At 43.9% G+C, this 23,905-nt stretch overlaps 1 protein-coding gene across 10 annotated transcripts in view; it reads right to left on the reverse strand.

Annotated features, from left to right (window-relative positions):
- Positions 1 to 23,905, reverse strand: part of DCUN1D4 (defective in cullin neddylation 1 domain containing 4) — an 83,746-nt gene that overhangs the window by 48,835 nt on the left and 11,006 nt on the right. For 3 of the 10 annotated variants that reach the window (XM_077757793.1, XM_077757796.1, XM_077757794.1), the window contains exons 1-3: positions 10,529 to 10,803; positions 4,973 to 5,043; positions 4,762 to 4,801 (exon numbers count right to left, since the gene is read on the reverse strand). In XM_077757793.1, coding sequence (XP_077613919.1) covers positions 4,762 to 4,801; positions 4,973 to 5,043; positions 10,529 to 10,673 — 256 coding nt within the window. In that variant the 5' untranslated portion in view covers positions 10,674 to 10,803. Of the gene's footprint in view, positions 1 to 4,761; positions 4,802 to 4,972; positions 5,044 to 10,528; positions 10,804 to 23,905 lie in introns of those variants that run through there. The other 7 variants (XM_077757790.1, XM_077757789.1, XM_077757792.1 and 4 more) reach the window with 5 other exon arrangements.

Below are 23,905 nucleotides of genomic sequence, written 5' to 3' on the forward strand. Positions count from 1 at the left end.
ACCCGCTCATGCACTCTCTCCTGTTCTCTCAAAATAAACAAATAAGCTTTAAAAAAACAAAACAGAGAATGGACTATTTTAACACTAAAAGTATTTACTTAACTACAATCAATCTGACATTATAGGTAGACGTAAAATATTAAGGCTGACATTTTAAAAAGAACTTTGACGAACTTTCATGAATCTGAGAGGTATTATTACCATCTCAATTCTACAGATGAGAAAACTGGCCCATAAGGTTGAGTACCCAAAAGTTCCTAAATCAGTAAATACTTAACAAAGAAAAGCAACTTCCTGTAGGTGAACTTTAAGAAACTCCAAAATTCATTTGAAATGATCAGAGCTGCAAGTTTTCATTCTTTGCCAATCACCCAAGAAAAAGGAGTGATGAAAACGATTTTAAAGCTCTATCTTACAACAGGAGAAATATCTGGCAGATATATATGAAAGAAGAAAAGCCTTCTGATAACAATAATAACAATAATAATAAAGCAGGAGGAAGAAGAGAAGAGTAATCTCAACTAATAATCCCAAGCTATAACTCTCATTCCTTATAATTATCTTGATGTTCTGGTGTTCAGTCTCAACATTTCTACACTAGATGGATAGACAGTGTGAAATCTAGCCTGATGCCGGGGTGGATACATGATTCTTAGGAAGGCAATACAAATTGTTTATATTTTTTACCCAAGGTTATGATTTGAGTTCATTTCTTTTTGGTTTAGTGTTAAAAAAACTTCAGGTCACTAAAGTAGATCGAAAGTGACCTAAGGTGTTAAAACAAATGAAATACTCTATCAACTGACTGCATTTTCAAATAAATCAGGCAGTTGACGAATTCTTCCCACATTGAACAATTAGAAATACTGCCAACATTTTTCAACATTTTTTTTTTTAAGTATCTGGTCCCAGAGAATCTATTTTAAAGAGAAACTTGAGTTCACGTGTTTGGACCAAAGGCCTTTTAATAACTATCTGGCTTGTTGTCTTGATAATAATTTAACTAAATATGTTATTCTTAACAAACATTATCAAAGTAGGTGCACCACTGCCTTTCCCTTTTCAACCTTTTTGTTTGTGGGCCTCAAGAGGTCCATAAAATTAGGGAATTATTCTGACCTTCCCTAACTTAGTAGAAATGTATGTTCCAGTACAAAAATGTCACTGTCTGGGGTGCCTGGGTGATTCAGTCAGTTAAGCATCCGACTCTTGGTTTCGGCTCAGGTCATGATCTCACAGTTTCATGGGTTCAAGCCCCATGCTGGACTCTGCATGGGCAGATTCTCTCTCTCTCTCTCTCTCTCTCTCCCTCCCCCTCCCTCCCTCTCTGCTCCTCCCCAACTCGCACTGTCTCCATCTCTCCCCAATAAACTTAAAAAAAAAAAAAAAACCTTCACTGTCTAATTTTTCATTTTATTGAGCTTGTTGTATCATATCCCTGTTTCACTTAATAACATTTTACATGGTTCATTCTGCCACTTGACTACTTTTTGTAGAGCTATTTCACCTCACTATTCACTGAACAATGTCACAAAGACACAGTGATTTAAATTGACAAATAGATCATACTTTTAAAACATCTTCCTAGTACCTAATATTTTCTTTTATTTACTTGAACAGATCATTGAACTACTTGCTTGCTTGAGTGAAACTATTAGTGTCTAAATGTGCAATTTTTATCCTATTACTTAAGACAAAAAAAATTTTCCTTTCCTTTCGTCTCTAAATATTGACTTCTGACATCTAACTTCTCTTACGCATTTTTTTGTCCTTCCTGTTCAGCATTTTTTATTCATTCTCTAGAATTTGGATTTGGGGCTACTTGCTCAAGATCAACTCTGTCTGTCTGTCTCTCTCTCTTTCTGGTGGGGGGAAGACTGAAAGCACCAAAGAAAAGTGTTGGAGGAGACAGAGCAGGAAGATACCGGCCTCTTTTGCACTTGGTTGGCTCTTCCACAGACAGTGTCCTGCAGATACTGCTGAGGCCACCGCTGGGCCAAAAGATTCAAAGCAGCATTACAGTGATTAACGTTCTCAGATTTCCAAACATGACAGATTTTCTGTTGTTTAATTTTTTAAGTAGACTCAGGTATGGTAATCACAAGTGATGCTAAAACCAAATGGGGAAATGTTCATGAAATGGACTATTCTTAAGGAATCCCTGATGCTAACTGATACTGACTGGCACGTCTGAGGTCCCAGGCACCGCACCAGCATGTCACATACCAAACGTCACACATCCCCACCACCCCCAAGGGTGAGAGGAGGCGCGAGGCCAAATACACTTTCCACTTTCATTTTCTTAATTACAGCTTCCAGTTATTTAATTGCTATATTCAGGTTAAATATTTAGATATAAAATTACTATAGTAACAATATTCATTGAAATCTAAAGTTCAAAGTTAACCGTGTAATGTATAAGATTTGGAACTCAGAGGTCTTATTACCCCAGCTAAAGAGGAAACAATCTCAACATATACATAAACACAGAATGCAGTTTTAAATCGAACTACACTAAATCTTAAGTTTAAAAAATCCTCAGAGCCCACCAACATATTATTTTAGACTTGGAGAGAAATGTGCTTTACTACTTAGCTATTAAAGCTGGCCCTAAAAATTTTATTTCGGCATTACTGGTAGCAGCCAAGTTAAACACACTTAAATGTACACCAATAGGAGGCTGCAGCACCATATTATGATATATCCATGAACTCTAAAAATGCAGAGATATTAAAGTATAGAGCACAGGCTTCATAAATGTGCTGCTATGAAAAGGTCATGATATACTGAGTGACCAACACAAAAGGCACGTACAAATATATACTGCACTGGGGGAGGAAATAGCCTCATCATCATCTGGGAAATAAACATAAGACTACAGGAGTCACCCGTGCAGAGTCAAGCAGGGAGTGCTAATGGGGGTTAAAAGCTGGAGGGGTCACAAAATGGAACAGAAGTTTTCATTTTTTTATTTTGTCCCCCTTTTTTTTTTTAATGTTTGTTTACTTTTGAGAGAGAGAGAAACAAAGTGAGCAGGGAGGGGCAGAGAGAGACACACACACACAGACTCCATCCAGGCTCTGCACCGTCAGCAAAGAGCCCGACGTGGGGCTTGAACTCACGAACCACAAGATCATGACCTGAGCTGAAGCCAGATGCTTGGCCGACCGAGCCACCCAGGCACCCCTATTTTATACCTTTTCAACACTTCTTTTAAAACCCGGTGCACACAATGTTTTTAAAATTGATTAAGCAAATTGTTTTTGACTGCCCTTGAGTTGATTTACTGACACAAAAAGATGAGATGAAGGGAGCCTCTGTGACCTGGCCTTCTAGAGCACACCCGCATACACTCCGCTCACTCCTTGCCCTGGAAGGAGGATGGTCTAATCCAATTAGTGGTCCAGGGAGAAGAAGCTGAGCAGAGGGGCCGGGCCTCCTCTGAACTCCCTTTTCAGCAGAAGTTCGGATCCTTCCACTGCCGTCAAGGGGGGGCTGTGGGGGCAGGGGGACAGCGGGTGCGCCGGCCTGTGCTTGGCTAGCTGTCATGGCGGTGACCGGGTATAAGGCTATTCAGTTCAGGCGAGGTACTAAACAGCCCCTGCATTCTTGCTATACATCTAAGCTGTCCTTTCCAACAAAACTGTTACTTCAATCTCTATCTCGTGTCTCATTTTCAGCTGATTCTCAACCAATGTGGAGGAGAGGGTGGCAGAGTTCTAAATCCCCAAACCTCCAAGATAGACCATTAAATGAATAAAGAAAGATGCTGTATAATATGTACAGTATGATCTCAGACGCTAAATTTTTAAAAGTCCTGTACAAGTATATACGCATGCATAAAAATGTCTGAAAGAACAAACATTAAACACCATACGGGAGGGAAGGTTGGATTGGGAGGAGAGGAGGACCGTCACTTGTCACTCCATCCAGTTTTGTGCTCTCCAGGCATGTATTCCTATTACTGTGGTGCTTCTAAGAAACTTTAAAGATGTTTTAATAATTTTTGCTGGAAGTCATAGAAACCTTAGAACAAGTGCAAGTTGCCGAACGTTCCGCTTATCAACAGTTTGGGAGAAGTGGTTCTCAGAGTGTGGTCTCCAGACCAGCTGCATCAGCATCATCCAGGCGCTTGTGCGTTTGTTAGAAATGCAAATTCTGGGGCCCCAGCCCAAACCTACAGAATCAGAAACTCTGGGGCGGAGCCTAGCAATCTGTTTTAACAAGCCCTCCCTGGCCGATTATAAGCCAGCTCAAGTTTAAGAACCACAGAACTACAGTAACAGTTCATAATAACGGTTTCAATTATTCCACTGCAAAGTCCTCAGGACCTATACAACACACACAAACACACACACACACACACACACACACACACCCCTACCCACCTAGTAAATCATCTTTCATCTCAATTCAACAAGCATTTATGCAATACCTTTCAAACTGCATTACCGTAGCAAGTTTTTAGTATTAACGAAAATACTTCAGTAAAGAAACAATATGGTGAAGCCACTAGGGAGACTCCCCAGCCTCTTGAAAGGGACTGAAGTGCTCTGACATAAACCAGAGACCCACAATGGACATACACCCCTGGGAAGGAGCCGTAACATGGCTTCCTGCACACACCCTGAAAAACATCCTCAACCAAGTAATGACTTGTTGGTGTTATTACAAAACAGATCATTCTCAGCTAGTAGTTCTCCTTCATAACTTTATTATGAAGCTTATTTAAAATTAAGTAGTGTAAGCATTTACAGATACCTGTTGGGTGATCGTCTTGGCCAATGTCTTCTGTTAGATTCTGCAAGAAATAGGTTCATTATTACCAAGAAATCACATACCATTCAGTGAGTCTTAAAATTCAGTATTGTCCTAATCAGCTGATATCTCAACATCCATAATGTAAATTTTTACCAAATACACTTAAAACAGTTACTTTAAATGGTTCATCGTCTTCAAAAGCTGGACTTACTAGCTTATTAAGGGTGTGGTAGATCTTGTGAATATTTGCCAGTGTCGAGAGATGAGAATTCAGCTGGAAGTCTTTAAAAGAAAAAGAAGAAAATCAGTGTCATTGACTTCCCATGCTGCCAAACAACTGTTAAAAAAAAAAAAAAAAAAGAAGTGAAAACAAATGTTTTGATACCACTGAATGGTATCTCCATTAATTTGATACTTATTAAATAAAATACAACATGCAACTACCGACCTATCTCTTAGAGATAAAATCTGACCATAAAGTTAAGTCCCCAGCCAAATGTTTAAGTTCACAAGATTTTCATGTAAATTGTAAGGTAAAACCAAAATCCTTCGGTGGTTGTAAAATCCTACCAGCAATGAACCTGAACTTGAGAAAACTGTCAATAATGTGAGCAAATTAAACAAGTCACACAGATGGAAGAAAGAATCACAAAAGAAATGTATTCACTTTCTCTTTCCCTTTCCTTTTCTCTTCCCCAGAATTACTAATACAGTATCAAATCAAGCTCCTGGCAAGAAAATAATAGAAAAGCATCTCAACCATTTGGCGTTTCTGACAATATATTTATTTTATTGGCTCGCATACAACAGAGAGAGCAAAAATGGAACCAAAGCTCCTCCTCTCCCATCAAGCAAACACAGACACATCCTGGGACCGGGCTGCAAGTGGAGTCCACAGCCCAGAGCTACAGTCACTTGCGCTGCAGCAGCAAGCCGCCACAGACCCAGGAAGGCAGAAGCAGAAATCGTGCTCGTAAACATGCCCAACTCAAAGAACATATCCTCCACATCTCTAATAATTTCAGGATTACACGCTAAATCACACATGCATCTTAGAATCCCGTACAACATAAAATTTTTCAACTGTTAGGCTTGGGAATCTCTGATCTCAAATGTTTCTTTTACAGTCAAGTATGCCTGTATACATATTGGCTACATAAAATGCAAGTTAAAAGTCTATGAATAACTTTACATTTGAATAAGCATCAAAGAAGGATTTTCATAAAATATCAAGATTTAGATTAGTTCCTTTTCCTTACTATCGTAAAGGTTAGTCTGCAAGTAACCTTGAAAAGATACTGGAACTCCCTAAGTGACATTATCCTGATAAAAAAAAGAAAACAATCGCCCTTCACTGCACTAGTGTATTTGGGATTTGTGTTGGGTGCAAGGAATAGAGCAAAGAGCAGATGCCACAACACAAGCGGTCTGTGCTGGGCTGGATGCTGGGCTGGACTCTGGGCTGCTGCTCCAAGGCTGGAAAGCACGCGGACTTCCCGGCCAGTATTTAGAAAGCGTTCCTTTCTTTTCCCAACTGTGCCAGGAACCCAGCTCTGGACTGGCCTGCAGCACAGAAGGGCTGGCAGGCGGCAGAGCCTCTGGCACTTACTCATCACCAGCCGGGGCAGCAGGCCCTCCTTGCACACAAACACGTGCACTGCTCCGGCCCACCTGGTGGCAGTCATGGTCACACACTCTGGTCACAGCCACTGACAACTGCCCAGAATTCTTGGCTGAGAGACAACCTGAGCTGGGTCTCAGGCTCTCAATGGGCTTCGACCACAGCCAAGTGTTAATTGTTAAGCATCTAAATGGTTTAGCCGTACTTAAGGTAAAAGATGACATAATGTGGCACAGAGTCTTGATTTTCCATCTTACTTAGTACAGTTGCATGTAAAAGGTTTAGGAAAGCATCTGGAGTATGGGGACATATGTGTGTATATTTACTGATATTTATATTTAATAAACATTGACAGGGTCTCTAAAGCTAGAAGCAACAGCCCTCTCCTGAGCCACATGAGACTTTGGGGAACTTACACATCTGCAGCCCCCTTGACCCACACCTACCACCACACCATAATTGCCCCCTTTTTGTACTCATAATTTGAAAATCAGAGGACAAAGGATACATTCCATTATCATCTTCAAATTAAATCCTGAATTAAACTCCTGGAACCCCCAAAAAACAAAAACTAAAAAAATGTAAGAGTCTAGATTCTCTCTTCACTGAGGGCACGTGGAGCCAGGACAGAAAAGGGGGCTTGCCGAAGATCATTCAAGCACTGAAGTTTCCAGACGCCCCCTATGCTATAGTTTTTCCATCCTTCTGATGTTAATGCAACTGTAAAAATTCACATAAAAGAATCTAAATGAATTAAAATTTCTAAATCCTTCTACACACACACACAGTTCCATACAAAAATCACAGCCAAATAACCCCACTGATTTACAACCTATCTGTGGAGTCTGACAGCTAATTTGAATCTCAGGTCTACCGGTTATTTAATCTAAATCTTGATTTTCTCGTCTATAAAATGAGATTACAACGCCTTAATGTGCCAGACATTCATTACAATGTCTGGACCATATTAAGTGCTCAATATAAGAGACCAATGATCACTACATTTGCTGGGATCATTTTCCAAATCATGCCACTATCTAAAATGGTCTCTAACTTCCACAGGTCCAGGTCAAGGGCCACAACAGAAACTCCACAAAGGTGGTGCTCCCTCTGTGACTGAGGCATGTGGCCCAGTAGATCGTTACAGGCTGTGATGGCGGCATTTCTGTATTCACACACCACCAACTGATGTCCACAATGATGGGCAAAGATAATCTCAGCACAGCGGAAAAAATACACAAGAGCATTTTAAGACCAGGTTCTAGATATGAAGTTTCACTTCACAGGCAACGAGAATAACAAGGCTTATTTGGCAAGGCACATAACAACATAGTCAGCAATTCTCCATTTCCATACCCACAGTCATCACCACCTCATCATCACTTCACCGAAAGAAAAAAGAAAAGGAAACAGCAACACATATAATTTTTCTTTAGCTTCAACAAGGGAAGAAGCAGCTAAGGAGGTGGCACAGATTCAGAGAAAAAAAAGACAAAAATGGCATTAAAAGATAAATCCACAAAGGTTAACATATACTGAATTTATGGTTCATCTGTTCGGTGCTCAGGGCAAGTAATAGACCTTGAAATCTAAAATAGATTTCACATCCTTAAGGAATAGATGTTAAGGGTAAAGATCAAATACTTTACAGAGAACGTATTTAGGAAAGCACTAACTGATTCATAAAAATTTCCTTCTGCTCATATTTCAATTCCAAAGTATAAATGCTAGGTTAAGTCACCTTCACTCCAGAATCAGATGGCTCTCCACAGTACAGCAGTGACCGGGCTTCACCCTCCTGTGTGGCACGCAAACCCTAGAGCCTGTTATATTAAAAGCAAAAACTGGCTCTGCAAAAAGGCATAACCTGTGTGATAAACAGCTTGCCTAAATTATCTTCTAGGTATTCCGGGCATTCTTAAAACCATCCGCAAATGTTAACTGGGCATAAAGCTCCCTGGGTTTTTGTTTGTTGTTTTGTAATTACCATTTGCCATGACCTACATAAGAAAAAAGTGAGTGCCACTGAGGTGAGGTCAAAGTCCACGTCCATAAATTACCCTAGGCTTAGAGTTCCACAATATAGACAGGGACATAAATATTAGGAATGGAACAATTATGTAAGTTCAGACAAGCGACCATCAGCGACAAGAATCAAAGGTAAAAATTAGCAGTCGTCATAGGAGTTTAGTTCCAGAAGAGGGTGAGACAACCATTTAAACACTTAAAAATCAAATCTTTTCCTTCATACCATCCTCACTTGTCAAATGTAGCTGGAAGAGAATCCCCACTGCAACAGCAATAAAAAGCAATCATACATACGGGGCTAAACTAATATGTAACATAAAAATGAAAAAACAAGTTTACTGAAAGACATAAATGTAGAGCTATGACACTCCTGCAATGGAAAGACTCAGTACTGTAAAGCAATCACTTCCCCTCTGCACTAAACTACGAATTAAATGTAATCAAATTCCTATTCTTCCTGCCTCCCAGATCCCCACCCCAAAAGAGGTGGAGAAAAGGAAGGGAGTCAGGCAGACTGATTCTAAAGTTCATCTGAAAGAACAAACATGCTGGCTTTGCCAAGAAATTGTTGAAAAAGAAGAATGAGGAAGAACTTGCCCTATCAGATATCAATACAGAGTATAAAAGAGAGGTGGGTAAGCCCTTTTCAGAGAGCCAGATCATAAATATTTTTAGGGTGGTGGGCTCTGCAACTACTGTGCCATTACAGCTCACAGCAGCCATAAATACCTAAACCAATGAGCATAGCTGTGTTCCAATAAAACTATAAAAACAAAGTGGTAAGGCAAATTTGGCCTGTGGGCCACAGTTTGCCCATGCTTGGTGTAACGGTACAATAATTAGAAAGGTACATGTCCAAGAAGACACATCAATGGAAGAGTGTTGATGTACATATGTATAAACACACTGTGTAATTAATATATGATAAAATGGCCTTTCAAATAAGTGAGGAAGAGCTAATCATTCGATAGAGGGGGATCTAGCTACGCAGATGGAACAAATTAAAGTTAATTCCAACCTCACCCAAAAGTCACATACAGATGGAAAGGGAAGGCATTCGAGGCAAAAGAAAAGCTCTTCTCTTGGGCTCAGGGTTCTGCGTGCTCTGCTTCTACCCACATCTGCAATCTCATCTCCTACCCGTCCTCCCCATGCTGCTGCTCCTCAGCCACAATGAGCTTCCTATTGTTCAATGAATATTCCAAGCACACTCCTACTTAAGGACCTTTATAATACGAGCTTTGCCTTGAGCCCTCTTCTCTCTAATAACAACATGGCTTGCTCTCACATTTCACCAGGTTGCCATTTAAATATCACCCTTTTTTTTTTTTTAAAGTTTATTTATTTTGAGACACAGAGAGAAAACCAGCAGGAAAGGGGGAGAGAGAGAGAGGCAGACAGAGGATCTGAAGCAGGCTCCAGGCCCTGTGCTGACAGCAGAGAGCCCAACGCGGGGCTCAAACTCACGAACGGTGAGATCCTGACCTGAGCTGAAGTCGGTCGCTTAACCTACTGAGCCACCCAGGTGCCCCTAAATATCACCTTCTTAAACAACGGTGCCAGAGTAACCAACAGGACCCCTTCTTTGATCTTTCACCTCACCATTCCTTTTTTCTTTTCTCTGTATCATATTTGCCATCTTTCTCTCCCAATTAAAGTGTAAGCTTCACAGAAGCCAGGACTTAGTCTTGTCCACTACTGTATGCCTAGTACCTATTTAGAACACCATCTGGCACATAATAGGTGCTCAATAATTACTCAGTGAATAAATGCAGATACAAAGGCACCAAACCTTAATTTTGATATATTCAGGGCACTTCAATTGCATCCACACCAATAGCTCTTCAACTGTGAGAAGCAGTGTGGTAAAAGAGGATATTCACAAGGAAGGTAAAGGCCAGAAAATGAAGGATCTGTAAACTCTGCTGACCTGTTCAGATTTACTTTCTTAAGGACTCGTATGCCCAACGGGGCCAACAGAGGCTACCCGCAAACCAATATCCAAGCAGATAAACAGGACACATTCAAGCAGCATCAATTCTACTCAACAGAACTCACTCTGAGAGGATTACACAAACACAACAACGTGACTGTGGCAGAAGACCACAGAACCCTCACCACACGGGCCTGCGCTGCTTCTGGAGGCCTCTGAGCACTGCTGGGAGTGCGGGGGCTGCACGGCGAGGCGATGTTTAAGTCCAGAATTCTTTCGAAGGGTCACTCCGCGGCAAGAGTGTGGCCTGGACGGCGGGTGGCCTCTCATGAAGACCACAGGGAGGGGCTGAGGGGGGCACAAGAAGGCCTTCCGGGAGACAAGTGGCAGGACAAGCGGAGAGGAGCAATCCCGGGGCAGTGGGAGTGCAGAGCAGCCACGCTTAACTCACACAAGTTCAACTTTATTCACTCGCCCAAAAAAAAGAGAGGAGGAAGAGAGAATAAATGTCAATTGTCCCACAACCACCCTCCGTTCTCCTTAATGAGCTGGAGGCAGGCAGCACAAAGCCCACAGCGTCTCCTAAGTCTGGGTTTCCATACACTGCCACATTTTGCGCATCTCACAACACTGGATGCGTCTAGTATTTAAAAATGGATTTCCCATAAAGCATGGTCCCTCAGCACAGGCCAGATGCTTGGGCTGGTGCTCCACTGAGGAACCAGCGACCTGCTCCCCCGCTGGAGGAAAGAACTGGCCATGCTGGGTGCGTCTGAGACAACCCCAGTGGGGGGAGGGACGGGGGGGGGCACCTTCTCAAAGTGTCCCCAAGGGCTATTTTTAACGCAGGTGATTTTGACCTTACCAGTGGACCAGAACTAACCTCTACATAAAATGTCACTGTGCTGTGAGGAAAAACCACCATGAGTGTGTTCAGGAATAAGAGGAGTTCAACGTTTCATGTCCGTTTGTCCAATTCTCGTTCTCCTGGCTCAGGCAGATCACACTGGGAAGGATTCACACCTTCTGATTCCCCATGCAAGGCCCATTCCTCCACCCTAGCTTATTTGTAATCAGAGCAAAAACGGATCTATCTTCATGCTCCATAAGAGGAAAAAGCAACACCATTTCCCACCCAAAATTGTTAATAATCAAATACACAAATTAGAGTAACTTTTTTTTTTTTTAATTTTTTATTTCTAGGAGAGAGAGAGAGAGAGACAGCGGGAGCAGGGGAGGGTCAGAGAGAGAGGGAGTCACAGACTGAAACAGGCTCCAGGCTCTGAGCTGGCAGTCAGCACAGAGCCTGACGCGGGGCTCCAACCCACGAACCGCGAGATCATGACCTAAGCGAAAATCGGACGCTTAACCGACTAAGCCACCCAGGCGCCCCTAGAGTAACATTTTCTTAAAAGTTACTCAAACTGGCTAAATTCAAAACCACTTACCAACTTTTTAAGAGAAAAGATGTGCAGAGAAGCTACCACTAATAACACCAGTGTTATTCTGATTTCAAGCACCCTTCTTTCTTCTGAGCACTAACAGTTAATGAAAGTGTTTTATTATTAGCTAAACTCTAGTTGGTCAGTGAGCAGCGCTCTCGGGTCTAGAGGTTTTCAACGCAGCGCTATGCACAGATATGTACTTAATAAATGCTTCCTGATGGCAACGAAAGTGATGAACTAAACCAGTAAAGGCTCTTCTGGAGGGGAGGAGCAGAATGACCATGGTATTGACAAAAAAGTGAAACAAAATCGGACAAAATTAAAGGTTATCAAAATCAGCAAGTGTCCTGAATGTTTCTGGGACAGAACCAGAACATGGTCGAGCAGAGTGGGATAAGGCCTCTCTAACTGCGGTTCCATACGGAATGCTTAGGGGTTCTCCAAGCTACAGGTTACAGGGCCCATTCTCCTGAAATGTCAATTTTACTCAGTGATAAAGAAGAAGGAAAAAAATCTGTTGTCAAAATCAAGGGTGTCTGGTAGTTGAAATTTATTCTTTAGGTTTGCCTTTGTTTCCTTTCTTCTAGAAACAGAAGCCCTCTTTCCAGTGGGTTTCACAAAGACTGAGAACAAGAATGCCAATGATGTCAAGAGGAGACCCTTGCCAACCTGCAAAGAACACGGAACAACCTCTGATTTCAATCAACACAATTTTGGATTTGTTACTGCAGCATAAAAGAAAAAAAAAAACCAAGTCTTCAACAAGTCCTTACAAGGCCCTACATGATCTGACCTAAGTCATCTCATTCCATTATCCTTGCTCACTCCATTCCAGCCACCCTCTTCCTTGAAGACTCACGTGAATTCCTACCTCAGGGCCTTTGCATTTAATACCCTCTCTGCGTCAACGATCTCCAGTGTCCGCAGAGCCTGGCAGCTGACTTCACTGAAATATCTATTCAAATGTCACCTCCTCAGAGAGGTCTCTCCTCTCCAGACTATCAAAAGCAGCACCTACACCCCCCACCAGCTTTAGATTTACTGTATTACTCTAAGTTTGTATGCTAGGTTTCTGGGTCAGCTTCGTACTACACGCCCTTCGTTGCTAGTGGGGATTTCTTTATAAAATGGATAATAGCAGCACCTGCATCACAGGGCTACGGCGAGGATTAAATGAGTCGATGCTGTGATGGGCTTAGAACAGTACCTGGCACACAGTAAGCACTGCCTGAGTGCTGGCTGGGACGTCGCACTGTGAGCAGGAATGGTCGGCTGTCTGCCCAGCGCCCTCTCCCCCGCCGCCCGAACCAAACCCAGCTCACTAATTAAGCTTCTTAAAACTAATCCAGTGGCTGCATGCACATAAGAATCACCGGGGAAGCTTGAAAACCGGCCAGGGCCCCAATCCAGATCAACTGGATAAAGATGGGAGTGGGGTCGCGGATGCTTCAGCAGCCCAGGTGATTCTACTCTGCAGTCGGGGCGGGGAGTTCTAGCCCCAACCTGCCGGCACAGTCCAGTCCAGGAACAAGCTCAGCACAGAACAGACCAGAACCCAACTCATTCACGGGGACCCCGTCAGCACAGGGGGAGAAAGAAAAGACTCAGATGTAGGGAAAAGATTCTAAGGCTAAAAAGCCAGTTGAATGAAAAGAAACAAAGTAGCAGTAGGAAGACCTTAACATCACTCCCCTCATCAATAAGTATTTGCTACTTAAAGGCACAAAAGCCAAAAGGTGAGCCACACAGAGAGGAACCTGATAAAGGGGTGGGAAGCAGGTCCTCACAGGTGACTCAGCGTTTTCACTGAACACACGATCCAAAATTAAAGCTGTCCAAGCACACGGCTGCTGGCTTTTTCCTTCTAACTCTCACAGGGCCCATAAAAGAGGCTGCGAGAAGCCATCCGCCCCGGAGAGGCAATGTGCCACCTCACACCGTCATCCGCTCCGCAACCTGTGCCTGCTGGTGCCATCTCAAAGGAGTCGGCCACTTCAGGACACCCTGCCTGGCTGTGTTCCAAGTGTGACAAGGTACAAGGGGCCCTAGATTCATTCCCCTCGCCCCGCCCCACCCGCTGAAGAACACAGATCCACTCGATAGTTCAGGGTAAAATGCATCCTTTAATCTCACTGATGTCACAAGAGTCCTGACGCTCTGGCATCAGAAAGGCCTGGGTTAGAGTCTCAGCTCTGTGACACCCTAGCAGAATGACCCTGCCGCTTACCCGATCTCACTGTGCCTCAGTGTCCTCATCTGTACAGCTGGAAGAATGGAGCCCCCCCTCCCTTCACAAGGCTATTGTGAGGAGCAAATGAGATGGTGCCTGCCAAGCACTTAGCACAGTGCTGGCCCATGCTATGCACCTATAATGGTTCACTGTTGTTTTTTTAATATATTTTAATGTTTATTATTGAGAGACAGAGACAGAGCCTGAGCAGGGCAGAAGAGAGGGAGACACAGAATCTGAAGCAGGCTCCAGGCTCCAAGCTGTCAGCACACAGTACAAGGCGGGGCTTGAACTCATGAACCGTGAGATCATGACTTGAGCTGAAGTCGGACGCTTAACCGACTGAGCCACACAGGCGCCAACAGTTCACCGTTTTAACCCCTGTTACTATTAGAACACAGAACAGACTAAGACACACTGAACCTAGAAGATCAAAAAGTAAAGAGAGGGCAGAAGGGATGACAAGGTGACGGGTCTTTAAAAGTATGGCATCAATAGCCAGTAGCCTGGACTTGAATGTGCCACTATCCTTCTCAGCCTCCTGTTTAATTAAGAACAAGTAATCTGTTGCCTAATTGTTGGGAATGGCATCTGCAGAAAGGGATACTAAACAGAAAAAAGACTCAAACTCAATCTCAACTATAGAAAAAAAGAAGAAAATAATTTCAAAGATGTTACACAAAAACACATTAGTAGCTCTACTAAAAGGTAAGTTTTAGGTTTTCTAGCTTTTCTGCCATGTTGTTAGGTATATCCTAGATTTAAAAATAACATAAAAAGTATGTTTTAGGGGCTCCTGGGTGGCTCAGTCGGTTAAGCCTCCGACTCCAGCTCAGGTCATGATCTCCTGATTCATGGGTTCGAGCCCCAAGTCAGGCTCTGTGCTGACAGCCAGAGCCTGGATCCTGCTTCAGATTCTGTGTCTCCCTCTCTCTCTCTCCTAGGAATAAATAAAAATATTTTTAAAAAATTAAAAAAAAAAAGAATCCGTTTTTAAAAGCCTCCTGTCACCGAGAGGAAGATGGCAGAAAGGAGGGAGAGGAGTAGTGGGAAGGAGTTCATCCTACATCTTGATGCTGCTGGGCCCCACTCCAGGAACAAGAGAACCAGAAGCAAAATGGAAGCAAGGAGGTCGGCGGGCTCTGCTGTCATCATCCATGGGCCAGAGACGAAACAGGGGGCTCCAGGACACCTGCAGGGCCGCCATAAGGACGCAGGCGAAGCCACAGACAGGATGCTGCGGATTACTTCATTGGCAGTGGTGGGGTACCCAGACCCTGCAGTCAGCATGCCGGAGACAGAATCCCAGTTCACCACCTACAAGCCGCATGACCTTAGGACGACTGGTTAACCACCTTTCTCCACCTCAGCTTCCTCGTTTGTGAAATGGGAATAACAGTGCAAACCCACTGAGAGGGTTGTGGTGAGGCCTGGGTGCGTTAACACGGCAAAGCGGCTGGCGCAGTCCAAGAATCATCACCAAACGTGTCTCCGCCCCTCTCCAGTCCCCCTTGTCCCTCCTCTCTCCCTGTGCCCCATCTCTGACTTCTGCTTCCCTCCTCTCCTTCCTACTCATACACTCTCCCTGGTCCCTCTTCTCAGCCCTTGCCTGTGTGGCTCCTGCCCACCCCTGCGCCTTGTCCCCTTCCCTCCAGCCTACCAAACTCCCATTCTACTGCGCCAGTTCTCAGCACTGTCACCCGTGCTGTCCCCTCTGCTGGGAGAGCACCCTCCCACCTCATGCCCCCAGGCACAAACAGATCTTTTTCTCCACACAGGAAAACCTCAAAAGTAAAACCCATAGTATAAATAAGAACCTTTCCGTGAAGTCTAATTTTCCCATTTGTTCCCAAAGCACCCTGGGCCTCCAACTAACTTAGCTGCCACCGTGTAGTACTTAAACCACCCGTTACTTCTCTGCCTCCACCCCTAAATCCCTGGAAGCAAATTCTTAGGCACAGGGACCCCCATTCCCACAGTCATGTGTGTTCTAGCAATGCCTGGCAACAAACCAGAAAGCCTCAAATGTTCGGTGAATGGCTAACTGGGGAAGTGCCTCACTCGGTTCTTTTCCTTCTGATAATCTCTCTTCCTCTCGGGGTCTCCTTTCATGGCCTAAGGAGGAGGGCGTCCTTACACAGCTATCATCAGCAACAAAAACAGAAAAGAGCCACACACACTTCTCTGAACTGTGTGTCGCTTAACCCTTGGGATGGCTCTCACCTTGCCTCCTCCTCCTTCCTCTCTGCCCAACCCCCAGCGCCACTCCAAGCACACCAGCCTCTTTGCGATTCCTGGGTTATAGGCCACAGGGCTGCTCCCACTCAGAGCCTCGCCTTCGTCTTCGTCTTCCCTGCTGCCTGGAATGCTCCTCACTCCCATCAGGTCTTAACATAAAACCTGACCCTGCTATTTAAAACCACAACATACTCCACTTCTCTCCCCTCCCTGCTCACACGCGTGTGCTCCCCCACTGCTTTATTTTTTTTTTTCTTTACACAACTTATCACCATCTGCCCCTCCCCCACACAGAATGAGAACCGCCTGAAGGATGAAGACCCGGGCCTGGTACGCAGCAGGTGCTCAATCACACTGCTGGCTGACCGCACAACTCCATGTTCTGCAGCTGGGAAGTGTTATGCTCGAGGACTCTGAAGCTCACAGAACAGCTGAGCAACTTACCCGTGGTCACACAGCTAACATGTAGCAGAGCAAAGATCTGAATCCCGGCAATCTGACTCTAGGGCCCACACTTAACTATCATGCCTTCCTGCTTCCCAACCTGAACCAGGTAATAATTCAAGACATCATCACATCCTGGGAGCAAACCCTAGCATACGTCTTTGGGCCATATAGAGCAGCCATCCACTGGAAAACTTCAAGAGAACAAGTCATTTCACTCTAGACAGTTCCGCGTGGTAAAGCATTACCAAATTTATAATTCATACGGTACTGATAGTTTTGCTTTGGATTTAATAGTTCAGTAAAAAAAAAAAAGAGAGATTTATACTGTACTATACAAATACTTTTTATACTGTAATATCCCCATGAACAGCAAAGTGACAAATCATCAGCTAACATGGAGGCGGCCTAAGATGACATATATTAAAAGCCAACAATCGTGGTGGGATGTGGAGGAGAGAAGGGAACTTTGGGGGGGTAATGAAAATGTTCTATATCTTAATTTTAGTAGTGGTTATACCAGTAAGGATATTTATCAAAATTCATCAAGATCTATATACTTAAAACTGGCACAATTTTATAGTACGTATATTACAGTCAGTAAATGACTAAAATGCAACGAAGATCATCAGATAGGAATTTTAGGTAAATATTCTACCCAACAAAGCCACAAATAATATTTCCATAGCTAATCCTCCCAAATCAGATCCAAAAAGATGCACTAGAAGTTACGCATTAGTTCCTGAGCATCCCAGCTCGTTTGTTTGTTTTCAGGACAAAGAGGCGATTCGGAAAAGACCAGCAGTGAAAAGCTCTGTGTACTGAGACCCAGCAGGGTGGCGGATGTGTGGCCCAGAGTCCTGACCCACCACTGGCAAAGACAGCATCCACATCTGACATGGCCTACGTGTTCTTTCTGTCCTTTGGGTAACCTGGGACGAGGAATCTAGGACTCTGAACAGGGTCCAGTCAGGGTGGAAAGGCACATCACTGCTCTTCTCCACAAGGGCCTCTGCCATGAACGGACCAGTGACATGCCTGGATGTTGTTCGGTCACAATTCTTAGTTTCGAGCACCAGACACCAACTCGCTAATATAAGAGGATAATAACTTCTCTCTTTTTTTTTTTTAAATGTTTTATTTATTTCTAGGAGAGAGAGAGAGAGAGAGACAGCGTGAGCAGGGGAGGGTCAGAGAGAGAGGGAGTCACAGACTGACGTGGGCTCCATGCTCCGAGCTGGCAGTCAGCACAGAGCCCGACGTGGGGCTCGAACCCACAAACCGCGAGATCATGACCTAAGCGAAAGTCGGCCGCTTAACCGACTAAGCCACCCAGGCGCCCCAATAACTTCTCTTTTAAAGGACCACTGTATAATTCACCGGATGTCTAGAAAATCCAGAAAGCCAAGTTACACAGCCAAAACAATGCTTAAGGGCCTGTGGCGGAGCCCACAGACAGGGCCCTAACTGGCTGGCCCCTGGGACCTCGGCAGCTGCCCCCACGGTCCATCCTCTCCAAATGGCCCCAAGGCACTCCGCGGCTTCTTTCTGCCCCTTGCCTCCAGCTTCAGGCTCACACTCTGTGGTGGGTGTGTCTGAGCAGGTCTGCCTGCAAAGGTAGGAATTCCCAACCAGAGAAAGAGCCAGGGCCCCGAAGACTGACACTGCCCATCACAAACACAAACGGATGACACCCCATCTCTGGGAATACTAGTGTTACAGGCCAGCAAAAGGTTTAAAAAAAAAAAAAAGTAACAAGAAAAAAACCCTCAAAGATGGAACTAAAAGGAATCATACCCAGAGGTAATGCTATTTGAGGAGGGTGGGGGTCTTTTTCGTATCATTTAGTGTTTTACTATATTAATTAGTTTCAAAAACTACAAGCCTACCTTTCTAAATTGAAAATAACTAAGAGTGTTTTCTAAATAAAAGAAAAATAATCCAAATCTAGAGTAGTAAATACTCTGTTTGCTAGAATAATGGACACAAGGGGGGGGACCCTTAGATCTGAAACAGTAATGCAATGATTGCTAAAATACATGATTCTGTTTAAAACGCATTTGAATATCTTTTTCTACTTATAGCATATTTTTAAATGTATATTCTGCTTAAAAGCATAATTCTCAAGAGGTACTTCTAACCTGAATCTCAAAATAAGTAAAAAAGAACAAGCTATGAAAAGCTATTAATACTAATTCAAGATGACCAACTATAAGAAGGTATCAGCATTAATGTCACATTCTCAGAAAATTCACCTTCAACTAACAAAGTTTATTTTCTAAATGAAGAAAGCTTCCAGCAATCTCACGAAATAAACCCTAAGGACCAGAATCTGGTCTTAAAAGGAGAAGAGAGGTAGTGCCAGTCCCGCCAAGCCCTGACTTAGCCTTCCCCACACTGACTTTCATACCAGATCTGAAATGGAAACATGCATTTTCACACACAGACTCCTGGTCCGTTCGTACATCACCAGCATTTTACTTTCTCCTTGAGGACTTCTCTGTCCCAGAGACACTCTTCAAAACTGATACCTGCATGTATTTAAGAAATATTATTGGGGCGCCTGGGTGGCTCAGTTGGCTAAGCGACCACAATTCTTGATTTCAGCTCAGGTCCTGATCTAATGGTGGTGGGATCAAGCCCCAAGTGGGGCTGTAGCTGGGCATGGAGCCTGCTTAGGATTCTCCCTCTCCCTCTGCCCCTCGCCTGCTCATGCCTGCATTCTCCCAGTCTCAATATATATATATATATATTATTAAAATCGGTTTGCTTATGGCTGAGTTTGTTAAGAGACAGAGGATGAATAAGTGAAAGTTTATATTCCCTGAAGAAAAATCTGAAGATAATGAAAGACTCAGAAGAAGCATGCTAAATAGGAGGGAGAATTAAAATTTTCTAGATAATTCGCTATTTAAGAGTTGACATTTAAGTGCAATCCAGGGGCACCTGGGTGGCTCAGTCGGTTAAGCGTCCGACTTCAGCTCAGGTCATGATCTCATGGTTTGTGGGTTCGAGCCCTATATCGGGCTCTGTGCTGACAGCTAGCTCAGAGCCTGGAGCCTGCTTCTGATTCTGTGTCTCCCTCTCTCTCTGACCCTCCTCTCCTCACGGTGTCTGTGTCTCTCTCAAAAAAAAAAAAAAAAATAAAACATTAAAAAAAATTTTAAGTGCAATCCAGTACATATTTGAGAACCTAAACAAAGGATCATCTTGGATGATAAAGTGGATACTAAGTCAGACGGTCCCAGATCGCAAGGGGGTAATAATCTAACTGGGGAGGGAACAAATAAATAAACAAGCAGGTATTGTTACAGAAGTTAAACTGACAACAGAAGTAAACAGTACATGGGGATTCAGCAGAGGGAAGGATGAGTCTGCATTAAAGGGAACAGGAACCTGGTAAAGAAAAGTTCCCCAGAAGCAGCACTGATGGCAGGGACAAGGAAGCAGCAGTTTCAGGGGGACGAAAGAGAGCTCCAACTACAGATGCTGGTTCAACCCCAGGTTCTGAGGAGTCTGTATCTCATTAAGCTAATGGGAGCCCTCCAGGTTTTGTCTAGGGGAATCCTAAGGACAAAGATGATTTTACTAGTGATGGAGACGCCAAGGTGAGAGGAGGCTGAAGCTAGCAAAAGGATTACTGCTGATTAACAACACAAGGAAAGATGGAGCAGCCCCAGGCGATGGCAACAGGTCTGAGAGTTCAGGAGAGCAAGAGAGGGGATGGAGTCTCTCTCTTACTACCTGCCCAGCAAAGGATGAAAACTGCCTAAGCTTCCAGCTTGGGTTAGTAAATTACTTGCAGTTCATTAACCAAATGAATAAAATGAATTAGTCTTGTTTTCCTCTTTGTTTTGACTACTAGGATGCTCAGAGCCAAAATATGGCCCATTTCTAACATACAGCGAGCATTTATATGCAGCCTGTAAATCTACAGTTTATTTTCCTTCTCCTGGCAGGCTTTTATTTATACTTAGTAAGGCACCTTTGTTTAAAAAAATGAAGCAGAAAATAAACTGACAGATAAAAAAGACGGAGACCAAGCCAGAAACAGCTGTACCAAATAGCTGGCTCAGGGATATAACCTGTAGGCTGTCGATGGACCCAGAGCACTCCTCACTGCTCCTCCCCCCAGCACGGGCCACATCGCACAACAGCAGCTGAAAAAACGCCAGACTTTCACTTGCTCAACCTTCCTTATAAGCAGCAGGGCCATAGGATCAGTTCTATTCACTGAAACTGAAGGGAGAGGTCTCCAAGGCGGCCTTCTAGAAGACTCCTCTCTGCTAAGAGGGAGTTGTAAGAAAATATGTTCCTGTTTTCCCATCTCACACAGGCATGATGTGTCTGGGGCCCCAGCAACCACACTGCCAACAGGAGGCAACGGAGCTCGAGACTTTCTGTTCCTAATACTAACAACAGAGGAAGAAGGGGATGCAAAGAACGTAGAGTCTTCAAAGGCATCATTCTGACGCCGCACCACCCTTACAACCATCTCTCTACACTTCTTGCTACTGTACAATAACAAGTTCTATTATTTATGCCATTTTTAGTTGTGTATTGTTACTTGCCAATAATTGATACAACAGAGGTCAAATCATGAGGTCAGTTTCTACAGGCTGATTTTTTTATTCTGCTGAGTTAACAAGATCATTATTATTGAGAGCACAAAATTCCAACATGTATTATTAGCCAGGAAGAAAGCAATAAACTATAAGAGCTGCTGGGAGCTGCTAAAGATAAGAGAAAGGATAAATAACATTTGAAAAAAAAGTGATCAAGTATAGGCAGGGGCACTTCTTGGAGGAAGAGAGGAAGGAAAGAGTAAACGTCAGGAGTTCTCTAAGGCGAAGAACATGAGGGAGATCTTTCTTTGCTGGCAGTGCTATAGACAAGACAACCTAAAAACCTTCCCAGTATAAAACAGGGAAAAAATACTGGGCCAAGTGAAAGAAACGTCCATTTAAATGCATAGAGAAGTTCATATGAAAATAAAGGCCCTCCACGGGGGTGGCTGGGTGGCTGAGTCAGTTAAGCGTTAAGCGTCCAACTTCAGCTCAGGTCACGATCTCACAGTTCACTTGTTCGAGTCCCGCATTGGGCTCTGTGCTGACAGTTGAAAGCCTGGAACCTGCTTCAGATTCTGTGTCTGCCCCTCTCTCTGACCGTCCCCTGCTCGTACTCTGTCTTTGTTTCTCTCAAAAATATATAAAACATTAAAAAAAATTTTTTTAAATAAAAGAAAGGACCTCCCCAAAGGCCAAAAATCAAAGAGGAACCTAAAATCCACAACATAAAATATAAGCTGATCATGTTTAGAAACCTAGGGTTTGGGGGGCTGGAGAAGAGGGGGGCTGTGTGTGGGTGTAAAGAGCAACTGCCCTTTGGGATATAATAGGAATAAACAAGGAAAGAAATTACTAGTCTTTCTTTTAAAACACTGTCTTGAAGACAATTATAACTCTTGTTTTCAACTTCATACACTTTACCCTTTATATGAGAACAAATTCCAGTATTAAGTGCACATTTTAAAAAACATGTCCACATTCATATTTACATATCACAAAGTGCTTCCTGAATATTTCATCACAACATTAAGTAAAACATAAGACAAACAGAAATCTTTTCCTGAAAAAGCTACACATTGCCCCGTTTTTCAGCCATCATTATGCAAGTTCAGTATATTTGTAACCATACTAAAAGGTTTCCAAATTTTAGGACTTTTTGGTAAAAATTTGATCATTAGGATCATTATAATACTCTTCTAGTGACTATGCTACCAAGAGTTTCACAATACCTTATATATCACATAAAAGTCTGTCGTCTCTGAGATAATCTTATGGCCCTCTACATTACAGACTCTGTGATGTACAGATTCAGTATATAAATGGCAATGGAAACCCGCAAAGGATGTGGCATTTGGGGCATCTCAAGACTGAAAGGGTGGTCTCTAATATTAAAGAGGCAAAAAACAATTAGAGTAGCAGCTAAAAACAAACAAAACAATATGAAAATGTAAGGTCCTTCACTGAGTTTACCCTCTAGCCTCCTCTCCTTTCCCTGTTCCCTTGAAAACTGAAAACATCATATATTCCCTTTGCTCATCTTCATTCTGGCTTTAGGAATGGGCACATTTCCACCCTAAATCCCCTTCAGCCGCCTCCATCACTTCAAGACCATCTTTCAAAAAGTCCTACCTTTGGGCAGTCCAAACAGCCCAAGAAATATAAACACATAATCTATACTATCTGCACAAGGGTTACACTGGCCTCCACTGCAGTCCCAGATTTCCTAAGATGAAATCTTTCAAGCTAGTGTTTACATACACTGGATGCCACAATAAATACAGCATCCTACACTCTGCTTTTAGATCGTGCTGCATGTTGAATGTTTTTCCAAACCCATGGGCTAGATGATAAAAGACTAAGCATATACCCTACAAATAAGGCCACCAAATGCCGGAGGAAGTAACCAACTAGTGAATCAAGAACCCAAGTGCAAAAGGACTGTGTTCGGCTTGGTTCTCCCCCTCCCGCTGACACAGGGAGGTCTAGTGAATCGCTCCAGTCCCAGGGGACAGGAGAGGATTCCCAAGAGCGCGCTCCGGTCAGCCGCGAAAAAAGCACGAGTTAACAGAGCCGGGAGGCTCCGAAGGGCGCGAAGCATTCTGGGACTCGTTTCCACAGTTACCCACGTGCACCCAACCCAACCGCGGCCCCGCGCGGCGCGGACTACAAGTCCCAGAATTCCGCGCGACCGCCTTTCCCCTTCACACCCGGCCACTAGAGCCAGACCCTAAAGGAAACCCCTAAAGCGTCCTCCCCGCAAGCTAGGCAGAGGTCGCGCTCCGCAGGCGCTACGCGGAGCCTGTGGTCCAGCCCCCCCTGCAGGGAAGCGGGTCTCTAGGCACCAACGTCCACACCTGACGACCAAAAATTAGAAAACTGCGTCACAGACTGCCAAACCCACGGACTGCCTGGGACCCCAACACCTCCCCTGCGCAAACCCCCNGCCCCCTCCTCTCCCCGCACCCTCCAGCTCAGGCTCCCTCTTACACGGACCCGGTCTTGATCCGGGGGAGGGAACACCCCCCTGAAAACTGAGTTTGACACCTTCCCCCTGAGCCCTGCGCGGACCGAATCTGGACTTGACAGTCCTCCCCTGCTCTGGCCCCTCCCAACCCCCCTTTCCTCCCAACTAGCTTC

This window comes from Crocuta crocuta, unplaced genomic scaffold (assembly GCF_008692635.1).
Source record: "Crocuta crocuta isolate KB4526 unplaced genomic scaffold, BGI_CrCroc_1.0 scaffold282, whole genome shotgun sequence".
Taxonomy (NCBI): domain Eukaryota; kingdom Metazoa; phylum Chordata; class Mammalia; order Carnivora; family Hyaenidae; genus Crocuta; species Crocuta crocuta.